General features: G+C 38.6%; 1 protein-coding gene across 28 annotated transcripts in view; it reads right to left on the bottom strand.

Annotated features, from left to right (window-relative positions):
- NR3C2 (nuclear receptor subfamily 3 group C member 2) overlaps positions 1-12,154 on the bottom strand; it is a 457,363-nt gene that overhangs the window by 195,806 nt on the left and 249,403 nt on the right. Inside the window, exon 5 of one of the 28 annotated variants that reach the window (XM_086346427.1) lies at positions 5,564-11,573. The exons of the other annotated variants lie outside the window; for them this stretch is intronic. Within the exon in view, the coding sequence (XP_086202553.1) occupies positions 11,548-11,573 (26 nt within the window). The 3' untranslated portion in view covers positions 5,564-11,547. Of the gene's footprint in view, positions 1-5,563; positions 11,574-12,154 lie in introns of those variants that run through there. 28 annotated transcript variants of the gene reach the window in all.

Genomic DNA, 12,154 nt, shown 5'->3' with positions numbered 1-12,154 from the left:
CAGCTCTGCCATTTATTTGAAAACTGAAGCTTCTGGAAGTAACAACTTCAATGTCCTCATTTAAAAATGGTAATAATACTTAAAAGGATTGTTATGAGGAGTAAAAGAGATAAAATAAGTGGGAGGACCTGGCTAAAGGAAGGAAATTCATTTATTTCCCTCTCATCTGAGTAAAGTTACCTGCAGAAAAAAAAAAAAACAACAACAACAACAAAACCTCCTAGAGTTGAGGTTCCAGCATCTCATTTCCATTTTAATCAAATTTTTCCTCCCTCTGCTGAATCAAGGCAAAACTGATGAACAAAGAGGAACATATTACTAGGAATTAAATATTAAGGAATTATAACTTGAGTAAGAATGTCATGTTTAAAATTGGAACCTTCAATCTTCACTGGGAAGACAAGAAAATATGATGATATATAGTATGTTGTTGACAAAACATCGATTGATTTTCTCTCCCATGAAGGGCTTCTCTTCTAACTGGAATCCAAGCTTAACCCACTACCCCAGCTAACACAAGATTCTAGAAAATTCTATCACCAAATACATAGGGTTCTGGTGGATGACAGGAAACGCACTGAAGCTTGGCAGCTGACAGACACCTTCTGCTGAATGATCAATAAAACAGCAGTCTATACAAATGCTATGTGAGTTTCTAGCAAAGCTTATTCATCTACATATTAGAAAATATGAGTTAATGTTTGCAAATACAATTCATTATGAAACATCAAATCATGCCTCAAAAAATAGAAAAATATAAACTCCCTCATCTCCAGAACTTTGTTTTCCAAAGTTTATACATAATAATTTTATGAATTCTGTAGGAGTTTTAATTTTTTTCTCTGCTGAAACTGACACAAATATTCATTTAGAAAATATTCATTCCCATCAGCTCCTAATGAATTACATGTAATTTGTGAATATTAAAACTTGACTAATTTTGAAATAATTAGAGCTCTTCTGAAAAGAGAATTTCAATATCACTTCTATACTATTAACAGATTGACTCAGTTCCAGAAAAATGCCACTGAAATAACATGAAAAACATTTTTATTAACAAAAATCAACCTCCTGAGGAAATAAAGTGGATGCAAAGAATTTAACAGCAGACTCATCTGAAAGATTTTAACCTAACATTCTTATACTCTTCCTTAAGCCGAACTCAGACATCTGGCATTCTAGTCTATTATTCATTGGGCCATTTTACCTCTTTCAAAATGGATTGTTTTTGACTTACTAATAAATGTCCTAGCTTTATACAGAAGTTTACTGAAGTGAGAATATTTTCAGATGTTTGCAATCCATAATGTAAAATAGATGAATAAAATTTAGATATACTGTCTTTATGCTTTTCTAAGATATATCTAATAAAAATAATATAGAATAAAATTTCCTACAGTATCTAGCACAGAATAGTTACTGAAAGCTTTACCTACATGAATATTAACTTAAGGTTCCAGTTTTATACATGCCATTCTTGCTTAAGTTATCATTCCTTGCAAATTTCACTTAAGAGCTTATTCAACATCAGGCATTTTGTTTCATTCTGTGCTTTGGGTTTAACTGAGCTAAAATTGACTGTACAAGTTAATAAATTTGGGTAAAAACATACACCCATAAAATCAGATACAGAATATTTTCATTATCCCAGAAAATTCCTCTGCACCCTCTTCCAGCCAATCCCCACCTACCACTGGACAGTAACAATTCTGATTTCAATCACCATAGCTGGGTTTTTGCCTTTTTTGAATTTCATGTAAATGGAACTGCACAGTTAATATTCTTTTGTGTCTGACTTCCTCAACATAAACTGTTCAGATTCACCCACAGTGTTGTATGTATCACTAGTTCATTCTTTCTCACTGCTGAGTAGTAGTTCATTACATGAACATACATAGTCTATCATATTATGAACAAAAATGCTGTCAATATTGATGCACATATTTGTGTGTATATGTGTCTTCATTGCTTTGAATTAATATGGTAGGCATAGGGTACACGTAAATTTTATAGGAATCTAAAACACTGCTTTCTAAAACAGTTATACTATTTTATATTCCCACCAGCAAATATGAAAAGTGAAAGTGAAAGTGTTACTTACTCAGTCGTGTCCAACTGTTTGTGACCCCATGGACTACAGCCCACCAAGCTCCTCTCCATGAAATTCTCCACGCAAGAATACTGGAGTCGGTTGCCATTCCTTTCTCCAGGGGATCTTCCTGACCCAGAGATTGAACCCTGGTCTCCTGCATTGCAGGCAGATTCTTTACCATCTGAATCACAAGGGTTCCAGCTAATACATGCCCTTGATGACACGTGATGATGTCCATCTTTATCATCAAATCTTCTAGGCATAAAATAGTGACTTAAGGTCTTAATTTGCAATTTGTATTTCTCTGACTGTTAATGATGTTAACATCTTTTCATGTGTTTATTGGCCAGCATCTTTGGTGGGGGGTGTGTTCAGGTCTTTCTGCTAGTATTTTTAACTTTTAATTTGGAAATGCTTTCAGACTTATAAAAATGTTGAAAAAAAATGCAGTTGGCCCTCCATACCCACGGACTCTACATCTACGGATTCAACTAGCCATAAATCAAAAATACTTGGGGAAAAAAAAATTCAGAAAGCTCCAAAAAGCAAAACTTGAATTTTCCATATGTTAGCAATTATTTACATAGTATTTACAGTGAATTTACAACTGTTTATATTGTCAGGTATTCGAAGTAATCTAGAAACGACTGAAGAGACTTAGCAGCAGCAACAGCAGCAGAGGTGATTTAAAGCACAGAGGAGAATGTACATCAGTTCAGTTCAGCTGCTCAGTCGTGTCCGACTCTTTGCGACCCCATGAACCGCAGCACGCCAGGCCTCCCTGTCCATCACCAACTCCCGGAGTTCACTCAAACTCACGTCCATCGAGTTGATGATGCCATCCAGCCATCTCACCTTCTGTCGTCCCCTTCTCCTCCTGCCCCCAATCTTCCCCAGCATCAGGGTCTTTTCAAATGAGTCAGCTCTTCACATCAGGTGGCCAAAGTATTGGAGTTTCAGCCTCAGCATCAGTCCTTCCAATGATCACCCAGGACTGGTCTCCTTTAGGATGGACTGGTTGGATCTCCTTGCAGTCCAAGGGACTCTCAAGAGTCTTCTCCAACACCACAGTTCAAAAGCATCAATTCTTCTGCACTCAGCTTTCTTCACAGTCCAACTCTCACATCCATACATAACTACTGGCAAAACCATAGCCTTGACTAGACAGACCTTTGTTGACAAAGTAATGTCTCTGCTTTTGAATATGCTATCTAGATTGGTCATAACTTTCCTTCCAAGGAGTAAGCGTCTTTTAATTTCATGGCTGCAATCACCATCTGCAGTGATTTTGGAGCCCAGAAAAATAAAGTCAGCCACTGTTTCCCCATCTATTTGCCATGAAGCGATGGGACCAGATGCCATGATCTGTAGGGGGGTCCTGGAAGCAATCTCCTGCAGATACTGATGGACCACTGTATCCTGCTTTTTATAGCTTCATCCACTAATTTAGCATCTTTAACTTGCAATAATTATTACCGCAGTGTCAGCTTCCAGGTGGTGCTAGTGGTAAAGAACCTGCTTGCCAATGCAGGAGACATAATAGATGTGGGTTTGATCTCTGGGTTGGGAAGATCCTTTGGAGGAGGGTATGGCAACTGACTCCAGTATTCTTGCCTGGAGAATCCCCATGGACAGAGGAGCCTGGTGGGCTACAGTCCATGGGGTGCAAGGAGTTGGACACGACTGAAGTGACTTAGCAGCAGCAACAGCAGCAGTGTCGGCAGTAATAGTGGTGATTCTCTATTTCCCTCCTTTCTTCTACATAAATTAATGGAATTTTACTGTCAAGAAGAATTATTTATTTCACCTTATTTCCATATAGTATATATGAACATGGATATTTTACTTATGCCATGGGTTATAACCCATTACTATCAGTCATTTTTTGCTCAAGTCTGTAATAATTTGCCACCGGGAGCTCCTTCAAATTGGCTCTTGTGTGTTTTTGACATGCTCCCGTCACTTTTATTTTTTTTTTTGGATCCCTTCAAACCATGGTTCTGGAGAAGACTCTTGAGAGTCTCTTGAACAGTAAGGAAATCAAACCAGTCAATCCTAAAGGAAATCAGTCCTGAATATTCACTGGGAAGGACTAATGCTGAAGCTCCAATACTTTGGCCACCTGATGCAAAGAGTTGACTCATTAGAAAAGGCCCTGATGCAGGGAAAGATTGAAAGCAGGAGGACAAGGGGACAACAAGGATGAGATGGTTGGATGGCATCACCAACTCAATGGACATGAGTTTAAGCAAACTCCAGGAGATGGTGAAGGACAGGGGTTGCAAAGAGTTGGACATGACTGAGCAACTGAACACCAACAGCATCATATTTTTTTAAAGACTTCCTTACTTCTTAGTAGCTCAGCTGGTAAAGAATCCTGCTGCAATGCGAGAGACCTGGGTTTGATCCCTGGGTTGGGAAGATCCCCTGGAGAGCGGAAAGGCTACCCACTCCACTACTTTGGCCTGGAGAATTCCATGGACTGTATAGTCCACGGGGTCACAAAGAGTGGGACAGGCTGAGTGACTTTCACTTCACTTCACTTACTTCTTGGTGCCACACAGTGTTCCAGGATTATCTTGTGTGCTTTGACCCCAGCCTAATTTCAACCATTCCTCCAAAGATTCTGACCCTTTTTGTGGGAGAATGGTATTTATTAGAATCAAGATCTGGATGGTGTGCTCACTGCTACTGGTGTCATTGCTTTGGGGCTTCTCAGGAGATAGAGCAAGATAGCATCATGTATGTGTATATAAAAAAGACAAATATATCTGTATAAAGATTAAAAATCATGAGTTCATACTATTTTCTGTTCCGATCCAACAGTCTAGAGTTCATCCCTTATTTGCAACCACTTTCATTAGTTTCTGGTTTATGCTTCCAGTACAAATATGCAGATACTTTTATATTAAATCTTGTATTTTCATTTTTCTCAAATAAACAGTAGCATTACATAGATGAACTTTTGTACCCTGCTTTTTCCACTCATCAAAATATCCTCCATGTCAATTCTGAGGTCTTTCTCATTCTCTCATGAAACTGTATAATACTCCACTGTATTGATGATATACCATGACTGATTTAGCTACTCTCCTATGTATGGCAGAGAAGGCAATGGCACCCCATTCCAATACTCTTGCCTGGAAAATCCCATGGACGGAGGAGCCTGGCGGGCTGCAGTCCATGGGGTCACTAAGAGTCAGACACAACTGAGTGACTTCCCTTTCACTTTTCAATTTCCTGCACTGGAGAAGGAAATGGCAACCCACTCCAGTGTTCTTGCCTGGAGAATCCCAGGGACGAGGGAGCCTGGTGGGCTGCCGTCTATGGGGTCGCACAGAGTCGGACACAACTGACGCGACTTAGCAGCAGCAGCAGCCTATGTATGGACATGTAGGTTGTTTCCAACATTTTGCTATAATATGCAAAGTTGCAATTAATTTTTGCATTTAAACATTTTTTTCTTAAAAATATACATATATCTTATATAAACAAGCCCTTTGTCAGATGTGTAATATGTATGTTGTAAATATTTTCTTCAACCTCTATTTCCTTTGCATTTTCTTAATGGTGTCTTTTGATGAACAGAGTTCAAAATTTTGATGAGGCCCCGATTTTTTATGAAAAGACAGTAAAGCAGAAGAAAGTTTTAAGTCTGCAGAGTTACTGAAATCTAAATACCTATTTTTAAAAAAATGGGTCAGCTATACACATTGTAAATATACAGCTTAAGAAACCTTATATTCAAGCCTATATAATAACAGCATTCAGAGAAACAGAATCTTTCCATTGCAGCCAGACTGCTGGCAGGAGAGAAAGGCAAGGACATAGTCCAAACCTCTGCGTAACACCAATAAAAGGGTTGGCAAGCACAGAAGAGATGAACAATTGCAGTGAAAGATCTGAGTACTAAGAGAAACATGTGGTCCAGACTCCATGAAAACAGACTCCTGACAAAGAGACAAAGTCTAGGCTGAGAATCCACCTCTCAGCCTTTTGCTGAAAGTAGACCAAATTAAGTTAGATTAGAGACCCGTATACACGCCAGTTCTGGGACTGGAGGGCATCCCAAGAACCTGATTCTAAAGAAAGAAATGCTATCTGGCCTGTGGCTCTCCTGGCAGAAAGGGATGAAGCCTGGTTAGAGACTATTGACATTCTCCACTCATAAATGCGTGCTGTGACAGGTCACAGACACTCCTATCCTACCCAGGTCTCCCCGTCCTACGATCTGCTACAGCAAAGAGAAAAGACACCAAAGGGAAATCACCAGGGTGACCCCTGGCCACAGGTCCCAACTTAAACAGTTAGAAGAGCAACTAGAGATCATTATACTAGGGGAAGTAAGTCAAAAAGAGCAAGATAAATACCATACGATATCACTTATCTGCGGAACTTAAAATACGCCACAAATGAACCTATCAATGAAACAGAACAGAATCAAGGACACACAGAACAGACTGGGGCTTGCCAGGGGGAGGGTGTTGAGAGGCATGGACTGGAAGGTTGGGGTTAGCAGATGCAAACTTTAATATACAGCATGCATAAACTGTGAGCTCCTACTGTACAGCACAGGGAACCATGCTCAATATCCTAGGATAACGGAAAAGAATATACACATATAAGCACTTTGCTACACAGCAAAAATTAACACCGTGCATCAACTATACTTCGAAGAAAAGAAGCAAACAGAAGAAAGTGGACTTTTCCATAAGCTGTTTGAAACTGAAAAGACCTTGTAGGGGTCACTACTGTTGCCCACATGGCCTCCCGCATCTCCTTTCCCCTTTCTATTTCTAAATATGCCCCCTTTCCACCCCTTCCCACCCAGATTTGTACTTCAAGATATCCAACTCCCATCTCAGCCCCAGGAAAATTCTTAATCCTACAGGTTATACCAATTCCCATGTCGAGAATGACTCACCAGTTGAGTGTGCAACTCTAAGGCCAAAGGTTTGCTGAGGACTTTGGGGAAAACAAAGCACTTATTTTCTTAATGAGTTCTATCTCCCTTTGTACAGAAATGAAAAGCACACAGCTCCAGTTGCTTCTGGGGGTAAAACAGGCACTAAACATCTGCTTGCAATGCGGGAGACCAGGGTTCAATCCCTGGGTTGGGAGGATCCCCTGAAGAAGGAAATGGCAACCCAATCCAGTATTCTTGCCTGGAGAATCCCATGGATGGAGGAGCCTGGTGGGCTACAGTCCATGGGGTTGCAAAGAATCGGACACGACTGAGAGACTTCACTCCCCTCACTTAGTGGGCAGAATGAAGGGAGGATGACAACATGGATCCCGATCTTGTTACTCTCTACTAACCAATCCTGATGCCTTCCCTCTGAATTTGCAAGAATGTGAGCAAGTAATATTTTGCATTATCGAAGTCTGTGTGTGTTGGATTTCTGAAAATTAATTACAGCCAAAAGCATTCTAAATAATAGAATATACTACTTAATATCCAATACTTTTGCCTCAGTTAAGGACTTTCTTCCTGCATTTCACTTAAGCTTGCCTGCTCAGTCCTAACCACGCAGTAGGCTGGGACAGCAGTGAGCACAAGTTCCACAGGAAAAATGTGAGAATATAATTATGCTGTAAGTCTTAGTCCTAAATTCAACAGACCAGGTGGTTCCTAGGATCGCAGTAACGTTTAGCAAAAGCTAAAGAATGAGAAAGATGTGCTCAGCGAATTTTCAACATTTAAATATCAGTTACTGAAAATAAGCTCTTGCAATATAAACTCAAAATAAAAATTCTAAGATGTGAAATTCGTAAATGGGCAGGCACAGGGGTGGTCTTGCGTACATGCTTAAAAATAAGACACATTTTTATTTTTAGGACCATGTAAAAGATCTTAGAACCTATTTGTCAAGCTGATTTTCACCCCTTGGTAAGAATTCCAATTCCTAGACAAATTAATCATCTCAGGTATTAGACAGTATTCAGTTAGAAGCACAGTGCCTTGAAGTGGCGACTGGAATGACCATGTTCTAAGAAACATAATTCTCTATGGCAAGAAAAACCTAGATTCTAGGCCTAGGTAAACAACTAATAATGATTTTGTACGACTAATTAAAACTTTCTGAACTCAGCTTTTTTGCCCCCTCCCCATCCCCAAAGTAAACAACACTTGCTACAACAACCAATAAATATTCATTTATTATGAGGATAAAATAACATACTGACAAATCACTTGAAATAAATGACCCATATTCACTCAATAATGATGAGGCTGACCACCATCCACAAGCAAGCCACCAGAAGCAACCTCCATATGCAAGCTTGGTTTCTGTCATATATGGTGAATCATCTGCACACTGAATACACTGTATCAATATGTATAGTCTCTCCACATTAGATTTTAGGAAGGTGACGTTATAATGACTTTTAAAACAAGTTGGACAGATCTGCTCTACATGAAAATATTTTCACAGGATATTTAGGCTAAACTACATCTGCTGTTTTACGAAATGATGAAAATATGTGCAAGACCTTTAGTGTGGTTCCTAAATCACATTTAAAATTATAGCTCCTAGCTTCTAAAATCCTTGGAGAAGGCAATGGCAACCCACTCCAGTACTCTTGCCTGGAAAATCCCTTGGACGGAGGAGCCTGGTACACTGCAGTCTATGGGGTCGTGAAGAGTCGGACATGACTGAGCGACTTCATTTTCACTTTTCACTTTCCTGCATTGGAGAAGGAAATGGCAACCCACTCCAGTGTTCTTGCCTGGAGAATCCCAGGGACGAGGGAGCCTAGTGGGCTGCTGTCTATGGGGTCGCACAGAGTCGGACACGACTGAAGTGACTTAGCAGCAGCAGCTGCTAAAATCCTAGTTAAATGCTGTTCAGGATGTTAAAATCTGTGTAGCTTGTTTGATTCTTGATTTCAACAATTATTAAAAAAAAAAAAATTATTTCCTCCTTGCCAAGAAAAAACTAAGGAAATTTTCAATGACTGTTCTTTTAGTGATAATTACATTTCACAGTTTAAGTGACAATTAAATTTTAGTTCTATGTTTAAAAGAATCCTATCTCTTAAAGATACAAGTTGAAGAACTTATGGACACCAGGACATGCTTTAAAATAATCCAGAAAGGCAACAAAGGGAATATACAGATAATGGTTGAATCTGGTGGTTCATTACACTATTTTATCTACCTTTGTATATTTAAAAAAATTCTCCATAATGAAGTTAAAAAACATTTATTTTAAAATATGAGTAATTAAGAGCAGAATGGTTCAGTGGATTTTTTAAGACACAATGAAACCGTTCTGAAATTGGATTTTTTTTCACTTTTAACTGCTTTATTGAGGTACAATTGATATCCATAGAATTCTCCACTGTAAGTACACAGTTCACTGATTTTCATTTAGTTTTTACAGTTGTACAATCACCAGAACAATGATCTAATTTCAAACAAGAGAAATTTTTTTGCTTTTTTTTTTTTAATTTTTAAAATTTTTTATTTTTGAGAAAAAATTTTTGAGTATTTTTTTTTGTTGTTGAGAAAAAGTTCGACTTGCATGATGGTTGGCATAACAGCTTAGTTATGCTTTAGAACCCTGCCTGTTTTCCTCTTCTTGAAATACTGATGATGATGATGATGATGAAAGCCGCTCAGTCATGTCTGACTCTTTGCGACCCCATGGACTATACAGTCCATGGAATTCTCCAGGCCAGAATACTGGAGTGGGTAGCCTTTCCCTTCTCCAGGGGATATTCCCAACCCAGGGATCGAACCCAGGTCTCCCGCATTGCAGGGAGATTCTTTACCAGCTGAACCACAAGGGAAGCCCAAGAATCCTGGAGTGGGTAGCCTATCCCTTCTCCACCGGATCTTCCCGACCCAGGAATCGAACCGGGGTCTCCTGCAGTGCAGGCAGATTCTTTACCAACTGTATAAAATTCTGTATAAAAACAGAATTTATCAGCAATTACACTTTGAGACTACGACTACAGCTATGTTTTCCTTCCTCTGTCTTTACTGATATATTTCCTCCTGGCCAAGTTATGAGGAAGAAATACACATTTCTCCCTTTTCTATGTAACTTCTCTGTTGGCAGATGGTCATGGCCAGTAGCAGTGGGCAAACAAGAGGTGTGAATTGACTCCTGTGTTGTAAAGCTAGACCAGGGTTCCCACACCCCCATCTTAGGTTCTCTCGCGAAGAGCAGAATATAATTTTATCTTTCTCACTTCTCAAGAAGCGGGAAAAAACTGAATACACTAAAGTAGGTCTGATATAATGCTACCATTACTTCTCCACCATCATCCCCACTCAGGTTGTAAAGGATGAGGTAACTTACCACCTAGGAAACAATGGTTTCTAACAGTCATTTCTATGCAAACAGTTCTGTGTTAGTATCCATTCTAGAAATTGGCATCTGTGCTCTCACTTTCAAATTTCCAGTCTCAACCAAAAAACAATGATTGGTTTGTCTAATGAAATCCTATTGGCTTTTCATATAGGTGAAAAGATAACTTATTAATCTTAGTAGTGTGAGGACAAGTCACTTTGGACATATGTTGTTAACACACAACTCACGAAAGATATTCTGTAGATTAAAAATAAAATTTCAGAAGACTTTTATTTGAAGGTTTAGGAAACACCATAAATAAAATGTATAAGATTCTTTTATTTGGCAAAACTAATACAATTATGTAAAGTTTAAAAAAAAAAAAAGATTCTACTATGAGTAATAACACTCATGGGCTTCTGAGGTGACTCAGTGGTAAAGAATTTGCCTGCCAAGCAGGAGATGTGGGTTCTATCCCTTGGTTGGGAAGATCCACTAGAGGAGGAAATGGCAACCCACTCCAGTATTCTTGCTTGGGAAATCCCATGGACAGAGGAGCAAGGCAGGCTATAGTCCATGGGGTTGCAAAGAGTCAGACATGACTTAGCAACTAAACAACAACAATAATACTCATATTTCATTGTTTTGAGCATTTAAGAAAATGAAATTATTTGGGGGAAGTGTGGTACACAGACACTCATAGTCACAATTACAATGCATCGTACATAGAATAACCATATCATTTATTATCCAAACACTACTGAACGTGAAAGGAGATGCTGTTAAAAATTACACCAGGAAAACAGGCTTAATTCAAAACTATTCCAGGCAAACTGGGACCTACGATCATCCTAGTTATTACCAATTTAACATACGAACATTTAAGATTAATGAGACTCATCTACAGCTCTCAATTCTTTGTGGGTTATAATGAAGTCTCCAATAGTTATTCTGAAGTTTCTACCTTTGGAAAGCTTAGCCGTCACAAGTGAAGTGAAAGTCGCTCAGTCATGTCAGACTCCTTGAAACCCCATGGACTATAGAGTCCATGGAATTCTCCAGGCCATAATACTGGAGTGGGTAGCCTTTCCCTTCTCCAGGGGATCTTCCCAACCCAGGACTGAACCCAGGTCTCCGTCATTGCAGGTGGATTCTTTACCAGCTGAGCCACAAGAGAAGCCCTTAAAAGGGAGAAAGTAAAAGGATTTCTTTTTTTATCTTATCCCTTGATTCTGATATTTTATATCTGTACCATTAACATCCTTATCTTTATATTTATAATATATGTCACTGAACTATGAACTTTAATGAATCTTACTGAATATAGTAAAATATAATTTATCAAATGAGAATTATGACAACCTAATTGTAATATTTTGAAAACAACATCCAATTCCAGGAAGAATACTTTCACTTCCCAATCAGACAATTTAATTATTTAAGAAATACTGCCAAAACCCAGTAGGACTATAAAATACCAACAATAATTTAGAGATTCAGAATGTATGCCTAAATTAGAAATCCAACACAAAAAAAGAATGAACTTGGAGGTGTTCCTCACATATATCTCATTTGGATAATCCTAGAATTTGAATAACATTTCAATTTCTTTTAAGGTCACCTCACCCTACGAGTGTCATAATTAAAATTCTCAGCAGTACTTGTATCCATGAATGTTAAAATCAAAATCAAAATACAAAATTAAAAACAGCTGGAATTTATAAACCTAAAGGTTTTTCCACTTTGGTAAAGAGATTATAAT

Source organism: Bos grunniens, chromosome 17 (genome assembly GCF_055505025.1).
Source record: "Bos grunniens cultivar Pamir isolate PY7600 chromosome 17, Bosgru_T2T1.0, whole genome shotgun sequence".
NCBI lineage: Eukaryota > Metazoa > Chordata > Mammalia > Artiodactyla > Bovidae > Bos > Bos grunniens.
This window is presented reverse-complemented; position numbering and strand designations above follow the sequence as displayed.